This window comes from Drosophila guanche, unplaced genomic scaffold, assembly GCF_900245975.1.
Source record: "Drosophila guanche unplaced genomic scaffold, DGUA_6, whole genome shotgun sequence".
Taxonomy (NCBI): Eukaryota; Metazoa; Arthropoda; class Insecta; order Diptera; family Drosophilidae; genus Drosophila; species Drosophila guanche.
The window spans coordinates 1576032-1597599 of NW_022995755.1; the positions used below are offsets into that span (position 1 = coordinate 1576032).

Genomic DNA, 21568 nt, shown 5'->3' on the forward strand with positions numbered 1-21568 from the left:
CTGGCTGGCTGGCGACGCAGCGCAACGATTGCGAATACGGACGCTGCCTGCCTGCCTGCCCGCTGGTTTTTGCCATTTGCATTGACATTGACTTTGACCGAGAAATTATAAATCGAAGCCAACGTGACGCATACACGTACATACAACGTGTGTATTATACATGCATGCAGGCGATTGCGTGTATACAGTATGTCAAAGAAGTGTTTTACTTGTAAACATCGGTGGAGGCGATTGACACAAAATTTCAAGGCTTGTCAGCGGGTGGGTCGTATCACTCTAAGGTGGGATAAGGGATAAACACTCTGGATGTAACTTTGCCAAATTGCAGTACACATATGTACACATTTATGTAAGTTTTATGTACCAGCAGAAATTTTGAAAGATTTGACTGTGTAACGAAACTACCGTCAGATTTCCTGAAAGCTATTCAGCACGTGTAAAATGCGCCACTAACTCTTTAGGGTTTTTTTCGTGACGAAATGGCTTCTTCGCTTGGGCGAACTGTAACCATGTAAAAACACTTATTCGACACACTGTACGCTAGTACGGTACTTTACTTACAAGGTGACGTCTTCACTACAGGGAAATCTGTTTCTCCATCTCTATCCCTTTCTAGCGCTTTGTGGTGAATATGTTGTTGGTACTCCCCACAGAGCAAAACAGAACCTTGTAAGTAAATTCACCTTGTACTGGGACATTGGTGCAGAAGGGCGGAAATGTTTACGTGTGTTTGCTGTAGGGACTGCAGCGGGTTCCAGCATTTGCATGCAAGAAAGTGCAATTGCTGTTTATCGAATTTATATGGTTTTATGCAATATGCAATACATCATGGATGATGGATGGATGGATGGATGGCTGACCGAATGCTGCTGCAATTATTACGCTGGACACACACGATTGGTCACCGCCACCCACCAAAGTCGACGATCGGCATTCGAAACTCGACATTCGACTGGCTGTAGCTCAGTCATTGGGTCAAAGCCAAAGAGCGCGCTCAAGTTCAAAAACAGAAATGGCAAAATGCCGAATATTAGAAAAATTACTCAAGACTAGATCAAAAAACGGCATTGACCGGCATGTCATGGCATTACCAAGGCATAAACACAATCAAAATAGAAAACTTTATAGCCATTAGCAAAAAGTCGGTTGGTTTATTTGCAATTTTTAGCATAGCATAGGGTCAAAACTTCTGCCGCTGATAGCAGAGCGCCACTCAGTGTCGGCCCGGCCCGGCCCGGCCCGACACCAAACCGAATCAGACGGACAGAGCGGATTGGATCGGATGGAGCTAATGCGGCAACGCGTCTTCTCGTTTTGTTTGTCGTTTTGTCTTCTACTTCCTGGTTGGGGTTGATTTGGCATTATCATGAATTAATTGTTGCATATTATACTCAGCGACTTGACCTCAATAAGACAGTGTGTGTGTGCGCGACTGTATAATGGGTTTATCGAGACCCACAAAATATTGATATTTCGGAAACTACGTGAAGCAGAGCACATATCGAGCAACGCGGAGAAATTTATTTTCAGAACAAAACATCAATGTTTGCAGAACTTTTTATACTTATTTCTGTATGAAGTGAATGCATAATTAAGTACCACATGGATCCAGGGAAGTACAGCCTCTTTATAACCNAATTCACCTTGTACTGGGACATTGGTGCAGAATGGGGGGAAATGTTTACGTGTGTTTGCTGTAGGGACTGCACCGGGTTCCAGCATTTGCATGCAAGAAAGTGCAATTGCTGTTTATCGAATTTATATGGTTTTATGCGGAATGCATTGAGCAAACTCTGGCGACAATACATCATGGATGATGGATGGATGGATGGATGGCTGACCGAATGCTGCTGCAATTATTACGCTGGACACACACGATTGGTCACCGCCACCCACCAAAGTCGACGATCGGCATTCGAAACTCGACATTCGACTGGCTGTAGCTCAGTCATTGGGTCAAAGCCAAAGAGCGCGCTCAAGTTCAAAAACAGAAATGGCAAAATGCCGAATATTAGAAAAATTACTCAAGACTAGATCAAAAAACGGCATTGACCGGCATGTCATGGCATTACCAAGGCATAAACACAATCAAAATAGAAAACTTTATAGCCATTAGCAAAAAGTCGGTTGGTTTATTTGCAATTTTTAGCATAGCATAGGGTCAAAACTTCTGCCGCTGATAGCAGAGCGCCACTCAGTGTCGGCCCGGCCCGGCCCGGCCCGACACCAAACCGAATCAGACGGACAGAGCGGATTGGATCGGATGGAGCTAATGCGGCAACGCGTCTTCTCGTTTTGTTTGTCGTTTTGTCTTCTACTTCCTGGTTGGGGTTGATTTGGCATTATCATGAATTAATTGTTGCATATTATACTCAGCGACTTGACCTCAATAAGACAGTGTGTGTGTGCGCGACTGTATAATGGGTTTATCGAGACCCACAAAATATTGATATTTCGGAAACTACGTGAAGCAGAGCACATATCGAGCAACGCGGAGAAATTTATTTTCAGAACAAAACATCAATGTTTGCAGAACTTTTTATACTTATTTCTGTATGAAGTGAATGCATAATTAAGTACCACATGGATCCAGGGAAGTACAGCCTCTTTATAACCATATTTAAAACTTGGCGTAATTTTTTCCTGGTGAATTTGTTCATTTGATTAATTTCACATTCCCAGCGATTCCCACCCGACTTTTTCCAGTTCGTTATCAGTCAGTACTTCCAAGTAATCTTTTCAACTCCTAAATCTAATTGTATGAAATTTATAAAAATGTGTTACGAAAATCTCACAAGTTCAAAAAATCGTAACATGTCAGTATGTGTAAGAGGGAGGGGATCGCAAGATTCAGTTTTTCCCGCAGCTAAATGTGAAATCAAATGAATTAAACTTTTTCGTTTTCCGCCAACAGATCCTTTGAAATGTGTTTGGTGAAATCAGAAATTATGACAATTGTGAACAATTCATGAGCAAGGCTCGGCATGCAAGGAAGTGCGTACATATTTACATACATTCAATTAGAATCTGCGGTGCGGAAGTTTAAAGCATTGATTTGTGCATGTCCCTTCATCTATTTTTATGCACACAAATATCTCAGTGTTAAAGGTTTTCCAGTAAAATATTAATAATGAATTTAATGGCAGCTTTCTGACATCTGCCCCACTGTGCAAAGGCCATTTGGCCGGCTGTTGATTTGTGGCTGCCACATCTGCAAAAAATATGCAAGCCCCTTTTGGTGGTACCGTTTGAGTGCGAGTTACAGTATTTTTTTCCTACTAGATTCAGGGTGACCGTGTACTTTTCATGATCAACAAATATTTTCGAAGTATTTTAAAGTATTTTCTTATTGCAGTATTTTAAAAGACGCGTTATGCACCACCGCTGGGCCAATGCAGCAATGTAGAAAACGTGTGGAAATGCCATTTAGAGCCACATCGAATACAAATTAGTGTCTGATTGTTTGCCATCAACATCTCTATTATTTAAACAATTTCAGTACAAAGAATATGTCGAAAGTGAATAACGGATGTTATCTGGCGCTTTCACCAGCGTTGTATGAAAATATAACGGACAAACTTGACAACAAACAACTGTACACATTTCCTCGCCAGATGGCTCTGTTGCTAATTACGTAAATATGTAGTTGATACGTCGCCAATGTGTAATTACCGCGTAGAACAATTATTAAATAAATAATTTTTTGATTTAATAAGTTTATTTTGAAGTTCGCATGTGTTGGTGGCGTTGATATGGCAACCAGAAGGGCGTGCACATCAATTTAGTGTCAGAGAGAAGCAACAAGCGATGACAGTGCGCGGCATAGAGGCAATCAAATTGTATATGCCAAAGGCAAAGGGCGACGCATCAGAGATCAAAACAAACATTCGTGAGGAGCGGGGTCAAGCCATTGAACCTGGACCCCACGCAGCAGCAAGTGGCAGCACAATGACGTCCGTGGAGCGTTATAGACTGGAGTGGACGCAGCTGCTGTCCAATCTGGATGAGAATCCGGAGTCACTGCGACTGGCCGCCTTCAATGGCGACCTGAAGATGTCCAAGTTCCGCAGCGTCTACTGGGCGCTCTTGTTGCGCGTTCTCAATGCGGAGCACAGGAGCTGGCACACCCAGCGGCAGCAGCAGCGCAGCAGATACGACAAATTCCGCTTGGACTATGTGCGCAATCCCCACGAGCTGGCAGTGCCCGACGACGATCCCCTGTCGCAGTCCACGAAGAGCGTGTGGAATCAGTACTTCAGTGACCAGGAGCTGTTCGCTGTCATACGGCAGGACGTGGTGCGCACCTTTCCCGGCGTTGACTTCTTCCGCAAGGAGCTGATTCAGAATGCAATGGTCAACATTTTGTTCTACTACGCCAGGGAGCATCCCTACATGTGCTATCGCCAGGGCATGCACGAGATATTGGCGCCCATTATCTTTGTGATCTACAGCGATCATCAGTCGCTGCTGCACTTCAGCGAGATTGCCAAGACTGACATAAACGAGACTCTGTTGAACGTGCTCGATCCCGCCTATCTGGAGGCGGACACATAGTAGGTCCATCTATTGCCCGCCCACTATTCGTTTTAATCTGTTTCCATGTTGCAGCTCCATTTTCTCGCGTCTCATGGCCTCCGTGGAGTCGTACTATCGCGTATCGAATCTTGTCTCCACTCCTGGCGGCCACATCGAGCAGCTAAACGAGGTGCAGTCTGCAAGCGACAAAAGACAGCAGACAAAGAATCTTATCGCTGTGTCTCTCCCTTTTCAGGCCTGCAGCGATACGGAGCAGCAAACTGAGGTGGAGGTTATCAGCCAGCTGAATCGCATACGGGACAAAATACTGGCCAAGCAGGATCAACACTTGCACCATTATCTGCTCAAAATGGAGATCCCGCTGCACATATTTGGCATGTACGTGCGCGAGTCATTTCCATCTATAGAAATTTTAATATTTCGCTTTGCAGTCGCTGGCTACGCCTTCTGTTTGGACGTGAGTTCATGCTGCTGGATCTGCTGCTGCTTTGGGATGCCATTTTCGCGGACAGCGATCGATTTGACTTGCCCAACTACATTCTGGTGGCCATGCTGGTGCACATACGAGATAAGCGTGGGTATTTCCCCAGCGTCTGCTTCTCTTTGTAATTCACCCTCTTCGATTGCAGTGCTGCTCAGTGACTACACAACGACGCTGACTTATCTCATGCGATACCCGGGCAACGTTGACGTTAATTTGGTGCTGCGCCATGCGCTCTTCATGCTCAACCCCAAACAGTTTGATTACCCAGCGAATGCCTTCACGTGTGTCTCCTTTGCCAACAATCTTCCAGCCTCATCCTCAACGTCTGCGACAGCCCCGCCGCAACGCCTACGCACCAACTCAGAAACGTCATCGAGTGGCAGTCAAATCGATCGACAAATCACCTACATGCAGGAGCGCAATGCTGCTGATTCCTCTGCTCTGGCCAAGCTGCAGGATGCCCATCGTGTTGCCATGGATGGCTATCTGGAAAATGTAAATAAATCCCCATCGTTTCCATCTAACGCTGCTTGATGTTTTTTACAGAGCCCCGAGCTGCTGCGCCTGGAGCTGAAGAATGCCCAAACTGTCATCAAAATCGCCCGCAGCAAGCTGCACAATTACCTGCAAACTGTGCGTCAGCATGTGGCGCCCAGGCAGTGCAATGAGGAGCTCAGCCGCACGCTGGATGGCATTGAGGAGCTGTGCAGTTTCCTCGACGTGAAGTTCATGTTTCCGCTGCACACGCGCTCGGCGCCCATCGATGAGGCACTGGAGGCTAACGAGCAAAAGCAACTAAACAGGAGTGGAACCAAGGCAAAACAGGAAGTAAACAGAGTAACGCCATCGCCCTCATACACTCCCACGCCTGCGGCAGCCGTCTCCAGTGGCTATGAGATGCCCGAGAATGCGTTCATGCACAGCTCGATGCGTCGTCTGTTGGGTGAATTGCGCGAAATTGAGTTGTCAACGATAACGAGCGACGAGAAGCCGGGTGCAGTTGTCCAGAATGGTTTGCCAGCGGCCGAGCCGCAGCAGCCGCATCACCACACCCCAATCAATGATCTGCGCTGAAAGGAGCAACCCATCGACTGAACAAGAACTTAATTAAGATGAAACAACAACCACGAAGTGGCTCTGCTGAACTGTAATCTTGGAGAAATAAAAAGAAATGATTTTGAAGTGCTTAAATAATGTTCTGTAAATTCTGTCTCAGCTGACATTCATTCACTTTAAAGGGGATGTAACTGGTATCAACTCACTGCATTTGAAATAAACTAATCATAATCATGCCTGGGTGAAGGCTCACTCTCGGCATCAGCATTAAAACTTTAACACATAAGTTCTTTAAACTGCAATAATTATACATGAATATGAAATACGTGGGGGAGGAGACGTGACCAATGAAGGCAACATCTAGTCGTGGGGGGGTAGTACACAGTAAGCTAAGACTATGATGAATGGGGGGAGTACACTAAGGAGTGTGTGTGATGTCCTACTGCGATGGTCTACTCATTGCCAGCGGCTGACTCTTCCGATTATGGTTGCTATTGCTGCTGCTGGTGCTGCTGCTGCCGCTGTGGACCGCCTTGTAGTACTGTATCGGCGCCCCACCATTGATGATGCTGCTGCTGTTGGCTGCGGAATGTCGCACTAGTGGTGTCGGTGTCTTTGAAATGGTTATCATCTTGGACTGATTGCCATTGTTCACACGTATCTGACGCATCATAGCCAGGGGATTGACATCCGTTTGGTGTGGAGAGTTTGACCTCACTGGCGTGTACGTGCAGGTGGTCTCTGCGCCGCCATTGAGGCTGTTCGTTGTGGTCAGCTTGTTGAGTGGCACACAGCGCAAAGCGTCGGCGTCTTCGGGGCGGGTGGACACCTGCAGCGAGTTGGGCAAAAAGCGGCGCACATTGCTCAACAGTTCCTTGGTGGATCCATTGACACTGACTGTCGTCTGACACGCCATGGGGCTGGCCTGCTGGCTAGCCTTCTCCACTTCGTTGCTGTTCTGCTGTGCAGTGTGCTCATCGATTTGATCGCTTATGGTTATGGTGGTGGAGTTGGAGTGCGCTGGCGACGAAGAGTCAGCCCCGCTGTTGGGCGAAGCATCAGAGCTCACTGTCTCCGTGTTGCTGGCGACACCGTTGGCTGCCGCAGGAGCTGGAGGACCCACAATGCGCTGCATGGCGCGCACTTCCAGCCCACAGACGAGCTGCATGATTTTAGCTTTGCCTTCCGCAGCCAGATCGGCAGGCAGCGCTTTCATTGTCGGCGAAATACTGTCAAAGAAAAGATCCATTACATGCCGTGGCCCAGGTGGCACGGAGGTTATCGAAACATTGGGCGAAACCGGCGCCAGCGCCGTGGAATCCTGCTGCGGCTGTCCCGCACCACGCTCGAGGTTGCGCAGGCGCGTCACAATGTCGAAGGAGGAGCAGATCATGTCCTTGGCCATGTCCATTTGTCTGCGCTCGTCCGAACGTTTGCCCACGGAGTCGCGCAGGGCGCGCAAGATGTGCCGCATCTCCGTCGAGCGGCGTGAACGCTTAGACGGTGGCTCACCCGTTGTGCTGCCCTCAGATCTGGGAAGAAGAGAGCCAACCGATGAGTGAGGTTTTCCTTTGTAGCATTTTCAATTCACTTACTTGACGCTCAACGCCCCATCGCTGTCCAGATCCAAGGCATCCGCCTGCACCTCGGCCACAGGCCCGCTGGAGGAGAGGCTCGCGGCCGCATCGCTGATTTTGTATTTCTCGAGATTATCGGCATGCTTGCGCGAGCCGTCGTGCTGGCGCAGAAAGAACACTTTGATGGGCAGCCGCGTGTCGCAGATGCGGCAGTGGCAGTGATTCTCATCGGTGCCATCGGGATCCAACCAATCGTACTTCGCCTGCAGCTCGGTCATGGCAGCCTTCTGCCTGGCCTCGGCACTCGTCAGCGCTGCCGCAGAGACTGCCGCGGACATGACCGCTGCGGCTGGCGGTTTGCCACCCGTTCGTTTCCTCTCAATGCGCAGCCGCACGTGGCGCGTGGAGCGCTGATGTTTCGATGCGTACTTGGAGGTGGGCAGGAAGACGGACACTTCGCAGAGCTTGCACCATCCGTAGTTTCTGCGCTTCTCGCTGCGCTTGTACGAGAGCCAGGGATAACGCTCCTTCCACACCATCACCTTGCCCTTCATTGTGGCCGGAATGGCGCTGACACTCCTAATAGCTGGTTCCGCTGACTTTTCCGCCACGGTGCCAGAGTCCGTGTTGCTCTGCTCCTCGGAGCCTTCGGCCTGCTGCAGTCGGTGCTGCTGCTTTTTCGCCTCCCGCAGCATTCCCTGGCTCAGCTTTTGCTGCATAACCAGCCTGTTGTGGCGCGCACTGAGCTCGTGTCGCGCCTTGCCCGACTCGTTATGGAAGCGCACGCGACAGTAACGGCACAGCTGTGTCTTGCGATCTTTGGAGAGGCGCAGCCACGAATAAAATCGAGGCGCGGGTCTGGTGGTTGTGTGCTTCCACGGGTGCGATGGCTCTGCATCGTGTCTGAGGGTACACCAAAAGGGTTAGACAGAGACGCTTTTGGTGTTATTGATGGCGCAAAACTCACCGATTAGGCGCTTCGGACCAATTATCATCATCATCTTCATCAATTTGGGACTGCCCATAGCTGCGCTCGCTTTCGGTGAGTGCCAACGATGGTGCTGGCTCGCTGGGCTGCTGCTGCTGCTCCTCCTGATTCTCCCCCTCCACCGCATTGTTGGTGACTGTAACAAGTGCCGCTCTATTGGCGGCAGCTGCTGCCAGATGCTTCTCAGAGTTTTCGTGGTTCTTGCGCTTGATCTCCGAGTGTCCGTACATGAAGCGCTTTAAGCAGATGCTGCAATAAGCAAAGTTGGGGTCTTCAGGATCCGCCACCAGCCAGGGATGCAGCTCGGAAAAACGCGACCAAGCTCCGCGATCAGTCCCAGAGCTAAAAAGACAACAAAAACGGGTGTAAAGTTGGGGCTGGGGCATGCATAATTCAAGGCAAAGGACTCACCCCTTTAAATTCTGATGGAGATGGAGATGGAGATTCTGGCAGTGAGCATTCGTCTTGCTGTGGCGCAGGAAGCTAGTTAATACCATCTGGCTGTTGCACAGGGTGCAGCGACATTGCTGGGGACTCGTGTCGGCAATGAGTTCGCACCATTTACTGGCATCGACATCCCCGCCAACGACAGTCCCAACGGTGCTGGCTCGCCGAGACGCAGGCGCTTGCTCCTCCTCGTCGTCGATCTCTTCCTCCACAGGGACAGGTGCCTGGTACGTGCTGGCCCTGCGCTTGCGCTTAAGTGCCTGCTGCCCCGAGGCTGTTATTCCGTGCGATCGCATAGCCTCCAGATGGCCTTTGGTGCCCTCGTGCCGCCTGCGCAGATACTCAAACTCCACATTCATCTTCACGTTGCACAGTTTACACAAGCCAATTGTACCCTGCTGCCCCGTGCGCTCCAGCCAGCTGTGCATGACCAGCCAACGCGACCAATTGAACTCGCTGAATGCATCTTTCTCCCTGACTCGCTTCTTTTTCATGGCCGCCACATAGCTGCTGGTGCCGATCTCGTGCTTTATTTCGGTGCTATGCTCGCCGGTGCTGTGGGAAAGTCAACAAGTCAAACATTTTGGCGCCACAAAAATGCTCTGGGGGAATACTCACGCGTTCAGCTTCTGGCTCGCCATGAAGGCGAGATAGTTGGTCTCCCGCTCTTGATGGTAGAGCGATAAGTTGTGCTGCTGAATGTACTTGGAGCGCTTGTTCACGTTTAGTTTGATGTTGCAGTAGAGGCAGTAGGCGTAGTCCTTGTCCCTGTCCTCGTGCAGCAGCCAGGGCCAGCGCTTCATCCAAATGATCCAGCGGCCTGCTCTCGAACGCTTGTGGGACGTGCTGACAGGCGTGCCCTCGTCCACACTGAAGTCATCCTCCTCTTCCTGGCTGTCTGCGTCTCCATAATTATCCAGGCGCTCGAGCAGCCCCATGGGGTCGACGTACGAGTTGTTGCTCTCCACATCGCTGCTGAGCTCCGTTTTGGCGGACACATTGTCTTTGTCATCCAGCAGTGGATCGTGAAGTAGCTTCTCATCTGGCGCGCAATTGTTTAGCGCCGTCGGCTGTTCTCCAGCCACGGGCGCATGGCTGTCCGTGTCCTCCATATCTGAGTCTTCCACCTCAATAATAATAGGAGCGACTGTGTTCGTCGGTCCTTCGACATCCATGATTTTCAGCTCGTGTCGCATCGTCTTTAAGTCGGCATCCGTCGACGCCATTTTGTTGCCTGGGTCTGACGCCGGGTAAATTTTTACATCCAGTGCACTTTGCTCATCCATTAGAATTCAGAGAAGCCTGCAGGCACTCGCAGTTGTATAATTAAATAATTCTTAAATCACAGCAAGTCGTCTTCAACAAACAAACAAACAAACAAAAAATCAAACTTTTTGCACTCGCGAATCCGTTTGGGTAGAGGGGGGAAAAACAGTAACCATCGATATGGTCACTCTGCCAAATCGCATATGCATCGATATTTGGCTTCCACTCTTCGCGCTTAATTTGAACGCATGCATGTATAGTTATTTTGTACGAAAAATGTGCGTGCAAAAGATGCATTTTAGGATGGCTATACTTCTAATGTTATAGAAATCATTTTAGCAACAGCTCGCTAAAAGAAGTTTAATTTTCGAAAAAAAACCACGTTGCGGTATTTTGGCTGTATACCACGCACGGTCATACTGAGCAGGGCTGCGAATGCCATCGATATATGTAAATTTTTATCGAAAATATCTAAAGTAATTTTGTTAATAATAGTTGTCTCTGATATCCCGCTTGGGCAAGGCTGTTCTCTAATTGTATAAGTTTTGTGTATTTCTAAAAACTACGTTTTCTGTCAATCAATTAATCGCATATTTATTTGCGACACCATATTTGATCGATAGTGCCATCATTGGTTTTGCAACCCTAATACTGCACTCAAATTTGTTTATATTTTGCAAAAACTGCATTAATGGCCAACCTACAGTTAACTCAGGAAAAACTGTGAGTACTCATAACCAGCCGCCACTCGATTGTCGCTAATCCGTGTCCACATTTCTCCACAGCGATGCACTGCGCTCAGAGTACAGACCGCGCAGACCGTGCGCCCTTCTGAAGTACCCGAGACCGAAAACAAAACCGGAATACCAAGCGATATATCCATGGCTGCTGCCGGACGAGACGGATCCACACTTTGTGTTCTGCGCGGTGTGCGAGTGCCGCCTCAGTTGCAAGCGCTCCGATCTGGGCAAGCACGAGGGCAGCATCAAGCACTCGGAGAACGCGACCCGCAAGTCCCTGGTGCAAAATACTGAGACATATGCAGAGGAGTCGTCCGGGGCCATAAAGTGGGATTATTCCGACTTCGAGGAGGGTCCGACGTCGTATGGTACAGGCCAAGAAAAGGAAGAGAATGATGATGAAGACGCCGACGCCGAGATTCGCGATGCCGATGCCGATGGAGATGGCGATGCCGATGCAGAGGTCGAGGATGATGAAACCGACCCAAATGGAGATGGCGATGCAGATGCAGGTGCCCAGAACGATAACGAGACAGAGCCAGCATCCAAGAAGCAGCGCCACATATCCGAAAGTGATTCGCAACATTCCGGCATGCTGGACTACTTGCCACTCCACGTGACCATCAATGAGCCCGGCGCTCCGCACCCTCCAGCTGCCACGGTGCCGCAGCCATGCCGCATCACCATCAAGCAGGTGCCGGCGCTCGTGGCGCAAATGGCTGCACAGTCCACGCCACCAAACATGGCTCAGGCGAATGAGATTACGTCCAAGGCTACCATCACGCCCATAGCAGCCTCCGGCAGCTGCTTCACACCAGCCACGCGTCTGCCGCAGTCGTACGCATCCCGGCAGCCGCAGTCGTACCAGCTGCAGCATTTCTCCACCCCTACCCCGCCGCGCGACTCCCTGGAGCTGTTTTTCGACAGCGTCTGCGCCACCGTCAAGTCGCTACCGCCAAAGCTAGCCACCGAGGGCAAGATCCGTGTCATGCAGTTGATCGGAGAGCTGGAGCTTCGCGCATTCAGCGACCAGGAATGCTCGCTTGCCGCTCAATCTAGTCTCGATCTCGCCGCCAGTGCAGTGGCTACGCCTGATACGCCCGGCAGCAGCCAGCAAAATGCAACAGTGGCATCCACGACAAAGTAGCGCGCCAGCGACCACACTCAACCCATGGAATCAGTTCAAAACAAGGCTCAAGTCGAGCAGCTGCTTGCTTTCTGGTGCTTTCATCAGGTTACATTTTATAAGTTTGTTAATCGATTTTCATTAATAAATTTATTTATTAATTGTTATTTTAATCCGCAAATGAATTTTCTACATAGAACATAGAGTGAATGTTCTTTCGGTTTTTATAAACAGTAATTAATTACATTTAATCGTAAAATATTGTCCAAAGCAAGTGTTATAAATTATTATTATTCACTTAGTCGTAAAATGTATTTATTTATAAATAAGTAATCGTCTCTAGAAGGCGGGCTTTCCCTCCAGCATGGCCTTGCCGCAGAAAAACGGAAACTGCACGCCCTGGAGCAGCATATCCGCTATGCCCTGCGAATGATAAACAAATTCCTTGCTGAGTAAGCGGCGTGTAGGAGTGGAGTGTAGGAGCATATCTCCCCTAAATGTTATCACACATTTTCCGTAAGGCCCCCACACAGTTATGGCACATGAGTAATTGTGAAGAAATCTACTTGTCTGCGATAAGCAACAGGCCGCATGCAGCACCTGTTCAGTGGCGATGACCTCACCCGAGACCGAGACCGAGACCCTACCCCAGATAATTCTGGCCCCATACTCATACTCACCGACAGTGCGGGTATGCAGGAGGCAAATGCATACACCCAAATGTAGAAGAAGGCACAGAAGAAGGCCACGAAGAAGGAGACGAACCAGAAGACCAGCAGCCAGAAAATAAACCACAATGGATTGGGCATCTTGATGTGTAAAGTTTGCTTCTTCGGCGCAATTCAAGCTGCAAGATACGATAAATGAAACAGATGTTTCTGAACATATTGCGATTCTTATCAGAGATCCACACACAACACATCAAAATGCAAGACTCTGAATGGAACTTCTGTTATTCTTCCACTTGTCTGGCATTCCTGGAATGCATTTCTTAATGTTTTTTTTTTCTCCACGCAACTGCATTTGAATGGCTGCTTTCTATCAGTTAGATTTCACTTTTGTATGCTTCGAGTTCGTGACAAGCATTCGAGCGACCTATTTGGGTATCGCTTTCGAGCGTCAGAGCTGATTTTGATTCTGCCCAAAGAAGGCAGCTTGAAAGTGGGGAAGGTCTCCCCCAGGAGGGAGCTCTGAGGTCAGGGCGACATTCCAGCGTTTTGTTTTTCGTTGCTGATTACATGCTGATCCCCTCCAATTAGATGTCGTCATTATGCAAATAGTACTCATATTTTATGTAGTTGGTGGGGTGTGTCTTCCCAGTCCGACTTAAGTCATCAGTGGAACAATTGTGGAGCAACAACAACAAACCGGTTGGCACAATTAACACTTGGAGTGATTCTATACGTATATTTCAATTAATCAGGCAAACGCCAGTGCGTATTTGGAGGATCGCACATGTGCTGTTATTCAGGCAATTAATCGCTGTACGCCCAAATATGCGTGAAATTTATAAATAATCTACCGCTGCGCACCCACGTAAGGCAATCAAAAACAATGCAATACAACACAGCCAAGAGCACGGCAAGATCAAATCAAACCAACCAACCAAAAGATTCAACAGCAACTGAGAGAATGTTTTGGGCAGAGTCAACACAAACCGGCGCAACAAGTAACTCAAACTGTACATGCATACGTTTGTACATAGTATGTATGTAAATATGTACATATGTACAATATGTGTAAATAACTGCAAGCGATCGCATGGTATAAATATTTAGGGTGCTCAAGAAACTAACTGATTCAATTGTAAACTTTTTCTTAAGCACACAAAATATTTTTTTTGTTACTTTCAGGGTTTTTTTCAGCGGTGTAATTCTGAAAAGCGAATTTATTAATTAATCTTACAGTTTTGCTAGCATTAAGTTTTTAATCGAAAAACATTAAATTTTGAGCATTACATTTTTATAGTTCTTTTCATTGTTTACTAATGATTAATATTAATAAACTCTATTGAAATAAAAGCCCAGACACCAAAGTTCAAGCATTTTCCAGCTGCAACCTGTCTCCCGGTCTCTTCGACCGTTATACAGCTCATGAGATTGCTCTCTCTCGAAGAGCTTTCAGCCAGATACCGAGAGTTGATCAACACGTTTATAGGTTGTAAGATAAAAAGGCCATTAAATATCAGTATGTATTACGTGTGCATAAAGATTTTTTATCAGTTCAAATACACACTCATGTCTCTTATCATTTCTTTCGTTAACTCCCTAGTGACTTATTTTGAGAATTCTGGCATAACGTTTCTTTAGTCGAGTCTGAATACAAAACTTGATTGTACTTAAATCGTGTAAGCTTTCGTTTGCTGCATATAACAGAATGCCAGAGTGAAAGAGAGAACACAGAAAGAGAGCGGAGCGCTTCGTTACTGGCAACTTTTGCACACAGCTGAAGGCTGAAAGCTCATTGCGGTGCTTCTCAATGTTTTCATATCAAATTTCCTCCATGTACAACAAAACGAAAAAAAGTTTCATCCCGGACGCCGACGCTTACTTTCTCCGCATTTCGTTGTCGCACCGCACAGAGAACGGTAATTCCGATTGGGGGCTCTGATTCCTAGCTGGCGGTCTGTACGGTCCTCTCCGAAAAGTGCAGAGTAGAGCCGTTGTAGAGAAAAGGAGGTGATTGCCAGTGACATTTTCAGTGACGGTTAGCTTCGAATCGAGCAGATCAGTTCAGTGGCAAGTGCTTGCAAAATAAATACGGTAAATACTTGTACATGTTGTGGGTATGGCATACTTTGCGGCACAAAACAGCTGAAGCTGAAGGATTGTGTTTGTGCTTGCGTCTGTGTGTGTCTGCTTGTTTACGTGTGTGGGAGAGAGCTGGCATGGGTACGGATTGAATATTTACAGAACATCGTGATCGATTTTTGGGGGCTCTTACTGTGTTACAGCCCCAAAAACAAACAATTGCTGATAAGACCTGTGCACCTGTGTTTGCATGATAATACGTGTTTAATCCACAGACTGTAATCTTAGATCCAGTTGTACTCGCACAAGTGGATGGAGAAGGAGATGTAGCAGTCTTCGAGTAGAAGTAGTGCGAATTCAATTGTTTAAACATCATTAGAGCCTGCCCATTGACAAACCAATAGAACAATAGGGCATTAATAACATTTACCGAGACGAGAGCGTGCTTGACAAATAAATAAACAAACGACCACTCGAGATAATGAAATTTCGTGGGGCAGAAAAACAACACCAACAGCAGCAACAACAACAACAACCAACAGTAAATGCCGCAAAGCGTCGAAGAGGGGCGCCGAGAGCGCGTACCCAAGCTCCAAGCTTACGCCATGAGCTTTTTGCCAAAAATGTAAAGAGAGAGAGAGAGAGAGAGAGCGAGCGTTACCGTGTAACAGTCGCAGTAGATTTTTATCTCCGTTATATTATTCCATTCAGTCCATTCCATTTTAATATATTTAGCTCGCTCTCGCTCTTGGCGCCGCTCTCTTTTGTTCCATCCCAATCGGGCTTGAGTTTCGTCCCTTAAAAATCACACTCAACCGAAATAGGAATCACAAACGAAATCACTCAACGAAACGACTCAGCTCTCTAGGCTTCGTTTTCGCTCGGCTCCGACAGTGGGTATATTGGTGGGCTCGCCTCAATCTTTCAATATTTTCTCGGCCGCGGAAAACGACACAACATAAGTTTTGCTTGAATCTAGGCGGTTGGCGTTTCCACTGAATTCTGATTGAAGTTCGGCACAAAAACTAACAATCATTGAATACTTTCGCGAAGAAAAAAATAAACTTAAAATATCTTATGCAAATCTTGACATGAATTGATATTCAATGATGCTAGCCATGATGCTTCAAGCTTCAAGCCACGTAGCGCGGCGGCAGTAGTTTTCAGTGCGCAAAATACAAGCAAACGAATTTCAGATAAGGCAAAGGAGAACGCAGAAAGCAAGAAGAAAGCAGGCAGCAACAACATAAAGTAAAGCAAAACGAAGACTACAACAATTCCATTTCAAAGGAGAGCCACAGGCATCCGAATCAGCACTAGCACCAGCACACCAGAGTGTTTCTCTTTCTGCCTTTGTGTTGGCCAGCTCTCAAACACACACACACACACATATACACAACTACTTATATGTATGTGCATATGTATAAGTAGTTGCCTGCATGCATATGGCATAACATAGGCAGAGGAAAGACATTCATTAGCTGAAATTTGAACCCAAGTGAAGTGTTCCCAAAATGAATCTCTACTAATCACTTGCAGTTTTCGAAAAACAAGCTGAGCAAAATATTGGATATATTTGAGAAAAAAAAAAAGAAGCAGTGAATTGTGGTGAGAGTGTGGGGGAGGTGAAATTATCTTCAGCATCCTACAGCTGCGAGCAGCGCACAAAAGGTGAGTTGAGGAGACTTTCAGCATTGTTTTGCTGCCTCAAACTTTTTGCTCCTTTTCACCATATTTTGTTGTTGTTGTTGTTTTTGTTGTTCGATTTTCGCATTTAACGATTTTTGATGAGCGCCGTGATCCGTAAAGTCTTCAGCAACAACAGCGCGAAAAAAGCTGGGTGGGCCAGGAGTGTCTTGCAAAATTCATAACTTGTGTGTTGACACAAACACACACACATATGGGTCTGGTCATTGGTATTGGTGGTTTATCGTCCTCTCCCCCCTGTTGAGCTCTTTTGCTGTTTTCTGGCGCTGCCTCAATGTCTGCCCGCTTGGCCCATATATTTTTTTGAGGCACCATCCATCGAGCGGCGGCGAAAATGTATTTTGTGGGGCACGTAGGCTCCATAACTTCCGCTCGGTCGGCTCACGCGCACACCTGTACCCACTCTCACACACACACACACACACATTCTTTTTGGCAACCCACACTGAGAGAACTCTGGCCCTGAGAGCTGGAACACATTTAAAATTCTGATGAAAAGACACTTTTATTTTATTTCCCTGTCTCTGGCCTCTGTCTGTCTGCATGGCGCTCCTCTTTCTTTGCTTCCACTTTCATTTCTCCTGATTATGGTGTCCCCAAGTGGGGCACGAATACACACATAAGCTTATGTCTGTGTGTGTGTGTGGCATCACTTTTGCTTAATTTGCAGCAGTGCTGCGTATAAATATTTTTCTAGATTTGCTGTGACACATTCCCTCAGTCCAGTCCACATGCCAGATGCCAGATGCCATGCCATCCCATGCTGGGGAGCTCTCGCTTAACTCAACTGTCGATTTATCACACTTAACCCATGCATAGACCCGCCGCCCCTGCCCCAAACATTCATAGCATCATAGTGTATAGCATCATCAGCACACACGACGATCATCGCCCTCCTCCACAAGCGGCTTATTAGATACAAACGCTGATTAGTTGCCCAGATTCATGAGATTGCGTGCCGGACCCGGCCACCGGCCACCGACCACCGACCACCGACCACTGGCTCTCGGCTCCCGGCTCAGTGCAGTTTGAGTTCAGTTCGCTTCGGTGCGGCTTCAATCATGGGGGATTATTTTCACATACCCAGATAACTCGCACATCATAGATACATTTGTATCTCGCAGTTGTATCTAGTGCTGTATCTATGAGCGCGCTTAAATGTGTTCAACTATTTTGATGCCCGCCGATACGGCTTTTGTTTCTGCTCTTTTTTTCTGTGCACTGCATTTTAGATTGAGATTTATGTTGCATATGCAACACACACACACACACACACACACATACACACATCTGTATACATTGCACATTTAATAACCCTTTTTGTTGCTTTTCCTTTTCCGTGTAAAAACAAAATGTTTGAAAATAGAATTAAAAATGTTTCTGTGCTCATAAAAGGCATGTATTTTGGGCCTAAATATGCAAATAGAATTTGTCAAATATATTTTAATTTTATTGCCTTAAAAATTTGGCATATTTTGATTGCAGTTTAATTTTTTTTAACTATTTTTTTTGGTGCCCAAAAGATCGAAGAGATTTATGCTTTGCATTTGAATAATTAAATAAAAGCCTGCGTAGGATTTTATGCGCTCTGAATACTTACTAATTATTCTGAATTGAACGTACAAATAATGAATCCTGCTTAATATTTTTACTCATTTCGCATATTTCCTGGGCAAAAGGCAGCTTTAAATGCCACCAAAACTATTCCAGACTCAAGCTAATGTGACAGTTGATTGCCTTTGGGCATTGAAAATTAAAATTAATTGAAAACGAATGCGGCGGCATGTAGCTTCCGGTTAGCACCAGCTTATCCAGCCAACCATCCATCCAACAGCGCATTCATCCATCCATATCCATCAATTTCGCACACACAATGCATCCAATCAGCACTCGAATGCAATTTTGTGTCCACTGCATAGGGCACGGTAGACTCTGCCACTGGGATAAAGTGAGAGCATGACTGGGTTGGGAGTGGGGGGCATGGTGGGGACTGGAGTTAATTGAATCAGTTTCAACAACAAAATACAAAATATATGATTAACTTACAAAGGAAGCCGTGTGGCGTGGGAACTCCGGCCTGCAGCTCAAGCACGGAGCCGTGAACTCTCGCCGTGTTTTGTGTGTGTGAACATCGCGGAACAAACGGAATCCACGGAACACACACAAAGGAAACACAGCAAGAGCTTAAAGCGTGAAGCACTTGAGAATTTCCTTTATTTTTCGGTGGGGGGGCAGGGCAGCAACTTCTGAATGCAAAATGAAAGCCACCAAGGAGTTCGCTCTGCGATCATGGCCACAGTGGGTCCGTTGGGAGTATCATTCTTTGCGCCTTGCACTCTGCCGCTCTCGCTAAGGAATCGAAAATCATGCGATACACACACACACACACACACACACACGAACTCTCAGCAGGAAACACGCAAAATATGCAAATAAAATGCCATAAAACAATGCGAAGGACAAACAGAAAAGCGCATAAAAAATGAGCTATAAAATTGAAAGAAAAGCGGGGACAGTGTTATACCCTGGGCTAATATGAATATTGAATGTCGAGCTGAAGGATTTACATCCACAGTTCGTTTGAGATTTGCAGACAGCTAGGTCCCAGTCGGGCTTGCCACAGATATTTCAACAACAGATTTCAACGTTGAAATTAAATCTATCTGAGTTGTCTTCTTTTTAATTTCACGATTTTCTCTTCTTTCTCATTCTTGACTCAGCCTCAGCCTCAGCCAAGTGCCAACACCCGACTCCGAACAGACAGCCACTCGAGGAGCATTGTAAATGTGTTCTTGCTCGACCGTTTGAGCAGCATTAAAACGCAATTTTATTGCATACCCTCGGGGGCCCTGGGGCAGCCATCATTGTGTCTATAAGGGGCCCTGCGATGACGATGGGGCGATGGGCGATGGGCGATGACAGCCCCTGCCAATCGTAGAGCTGTGGAGCCAAAACCAAAGCAAAACTCACGCAACACAAAAACGGAAAGCAAAAAGGGAATTGTTTAACATTAGTTTTATGCGGTTGGTTTTTATTTGTCTGTACTTTGGCTACTTTTATTGGTTCTTGGTTGCCGTTTGCTGCTGTTTTGTGTGTGTACCTTCGCCCCTCTGGTCATTGCCGGGCGATAATAACGCGATTTGTTGTCTGCTGCAGTCTCATTAGATTTTACTGGGGATAGCCAGGCAGCTGCACTTAAAGCTCTGGCAGAAGTTGTCTTTAAAGGTGGAGAATGTGTTTTGATAGTTTCCGATGTTTGTGTTAAACTTTCAGTAAATTTCTTTCAGAAAAGAATAGTTCTGGCCTGCCCCGAGATTGCCTTAACGCACAAATTGTTTCTCTCTGATTAGTGGCAAGCCTTTTGGGCCCCTTCAAATGAGCATCGCATATGTGAATATAGGCTCTTGTTTTCTGCGCCATTTTTACAGGTAGATAATCACTTACAAGCACACACACACACACACACACACAGTACCCGGAACGTGCACTGGGAATAAGCCGCTCGATGTGTGTTGCCGCCTTGTCCTCCATGGCCGGGCATTAAAAGTAACCCAGGGTAAAATAAAAGCAAGTGCCAAGTGTGGCACGGGCTTGGGCACTGGCGCGGCGCATGTGCCACTCAAAGGCAAACAAATGCGAGGTTCTGCTGCGTCTCTGGGAATACGCGGCGTATGCGCGATTTTAGTGTGATTGTACAATGCTCAGACTTTGACTGTAAATCGCTCGCTGTTCGCCCGTTTGATCTTTGCTTTAACCATGCAAAGATTAAAGCTAACCATTCGCCATATTGGTGGGCTCTTTGAATGAGCAAAAACCCGCCATAAACCAGCGAGCACTATTGGGATCGCGAGAGTCCTTAGATGTCTGCTAATATATATTTATTTTACGTACACCTTTATTCATCGATTACCTTACCAATTGCTCGTTTAATATTTACAAAATTTAACCAAAAATGCATTCCGCTGCGGCCGCTTAATTCTGATAATGATCAGTACTAATGAGCTGATAGCAAATGCGTTTTAAATCGCTAAGTTTTGATGCTGCTGAATTATCTATGGAATGTGCGCAGTATTTATGCATAATCAAGCATAATTATAGCAGTCTGACTAATTGACAAGCCCCGACTCCGCATACATAATAAAACGTTGGCAATTATTGTTGTAGAAAAAGTTGTACACAAAATTATCGATGCGTATGCCAATTAAATTTCCATTTAAGTTCCAGCGCGTTTTCCACTTAATTTTTCGCTGCTGTCATACATACCGTGATTGCAGTCATTGTTGCTGTTGTGGTGGCTGGCTGCAATTTGGTTGCTGCCACAAATTGAATAACTCAGGAAAGTGCACACGAGCGCACACAGCCCCAGTGAACCCCCAACCAACCCAACTGCTCCCTGCGCACTGATTATTGTAATAAGCAGCCCAATTAAAACTCTTACGCTGTTATGAACTTAATTATTGGCGTCGACTATCGTATATTAGCATCAGAGCCTCGCAAAAGCATCAATATTGATTGTGGCCCCCTTGTTGCTGTTGCACAGTCTTCATTATGCCGAGGCAATGTTGCACATGTGCCAGGTGCCCTGGCCCCAACCCTGGTTGTTGTCATCGATGATGATGTTATTGTTTCATATAATTAACCAGCCTGCGGCCTTTTGTGTAGATTTTGTGGTCAGCACAGGGCCAGGACTCAGCACACAGCACACACTATTCGAGTACATTTCTACGTACATATATGTATGTACATATGTATGTAAATGTATGTACTTATTGTGACGTCACTTGCTGGGTATCGTGTCTGTGTTGGATGCCCTTTGGCAGCGGCGCCCTTAGGGCAAATGATTTCCTTTCTTGCGTCATTTCATGCGAAAACAAAGCATTCACGTTTGACA

The 21568-nt window shown here is 46.8% G+C and overlaps 4 protein-coding genes across 5 annotated transcripts; 2 read left to right on the plus strand and 2 right to left on the minus strand.

Annotated features, from left to right (window-relative positions):
* Window positions 1-3698: 3698 nt before the first annotated feature.
* LOC117589523 (TBC1 domain family member 5) lies at window positions 3699-6211 on the plus strand. Its single transcript, XM_034281514.1, has 6 exons — window positions 3699-4553; window positions 4609-4705; window positions 4772-4914; window positions 4968-5110; window positions 5166-5515; window positions 5567-6211. Exons 1-6 carry the CDS (start codon window positions 3808-3810, stop codon window positions 6092-6094), a joined length of 2007 nt encoding a protein of 668 aa, XP_034137405.1. The 5' UTR covers window positions 3699-3807; the 3' UTR covers window positions 6095-6211.
* Window positions 6212-10524, minus strand: LOC117589521 (protein suppressor of variegation 3-7). 2 transcript variants are annotated; one of them, XM_034281513.1, is made up of 6 exons: window positions 10167-10524; window positions 9707-10133; window positions 9053-9643; window positions 8621-8983; window positions 7672-8556; window positions 6212-7608 (listed from the first exon to the last, which is right to left on the minus strand). In XM_034281513.1, the coding sequence occupies exons 1-6, from the start codon at window positions 10372-10374 to the stop codon at window positions 6516-6518; spliced, it is 3567 nt and encodes a 1188-aa protein (XP_034137404.1). In that variant the 5' UTR covers window positions 10375-10524; the 3' UTR covers window positions 6212-6515. The 2 variants fall into 2 exon arrangements, with proteins under 2 accessions (XP_034137404.1, XP_034137403.1); XM_034281512.1 differs by having other exon boundaries at window positions 9707-10524.
* A 359-nt stretch (window positions 10525-10883) lies between these two features.
* Window positions 10884-12393, plus strand: LOC117589524 (protein suppressor of variegation 3-7). Its single transcript, XM_034281515.1, has 2 exons — window positions 10884-11077; window positions 11140-12393. Exons 1-2 carry the CDS (start codon window positions 11046-11048, stop codon window positions 12239-12241), a joined length of 1134 nt encoding a protein of 377 aa, XP_034137406.1. The 5' UTR covers window positions 10884-11045; the 3' UTR covers window positions 12242-12393.
* A 48-nt stretch (window positions 12394-12441) lies between these two features.
* LOC117589525 lies at window positions 12442-13764 on the minus strand. Its single transcript, XM_034281516.1, has 3 exons — window positions 13746-13764; window positions 12901-13067; window positions 12442-12643 (listed from the first exon to the last, which is right to left on the minus strand). Exons 2-3 carry the CDS (start codon window positions 13027-13029, stop codon window positions 12560-12562), a joined length of 213 nt encoding a protein of 70 aa, XP_034137407.1. The 5' UTR covers window positions 13030-13067; window positions 13746-13764; the 3' UTR covers window positions 12442-12559.
* Between the last annotated feature and the right edge of the window lie 7804 nt (window positions 13765-21568).

Excerpts from the sequence above, each read along its gene's own strand:
- LOC117589523 (XM_034281514.1), top strand. The coding sequence starts at position 3,808 with ATGACAGTGCGCGGCATAGAGGCAATCAAATTGTATATGCCAAAGGCA. Across the intron at positions 4,554-4,608 it reads TATCTGGAGGCGGACACATA|CTCCATTTTCTCGCGTCTCA; the intron begins GTAGGTCCATCT and ends TCCATGTTGCAG. Across the intron at positions 5,516-5,566 it reads TGGATGGCTATCTGGAAAAT|AGCCCCGAGCTGCTGCGCCT; the intron begins GTAAATAAATCC and ends TGTTTTTTACAG.
- LOC117589521 (XM_034281512.1), bottom strand. The coding sequence starts at position 10,374 with ATGGATGAGCAAAGTGCACTGGATGTAAAAATTTACCCGGCGTCAGAC. Across the intron at positions 9,644-9,706 it reads GCGAGCCAGAAGCTGAACGC|CACCGGCGAGCATAGCACCG; the intron begins GTGAGTATTCCC and ends ACTTTCCCACAG. Across the intron at positions 7,609-7,671 it reads GATGGGGCGTTGAGCGTCAA|ATCTGAGGGCAGCACAACGG; the intron begins GTAAGTGAATTG and ends TCTTCTTCCCAG.
- LOC117589524 (XM_034281515.1), top strand. The coding sequence starts at position 11,046 with ATGGCCAACCTACAGTTAACTCAGGAAAAACT. Across the intron at positions 11,078-11,139 it reads CAGTTAACTCAGGAAAAACT|CGATGCACTGCGCTCAGAGT; the intron begins GTGAGTACTCAT and ends ATTTCTCCACAG.
- LOC117589525 (XM_034281516.1), bottom strand. The coding sequence starts at position 13,029 with ATGCCCAATCCATTGTGGTTTATTTTCTGGCTGCTGGTCTTCTGGTTC. Across the intron at positions 12,644-12,900 it reads CCTGCATACCCGCACTGTCG|GGCATAGCGGATATGCTGCT; the intron begins GTGAGTATGAGT and ends TATCATTCGCAG.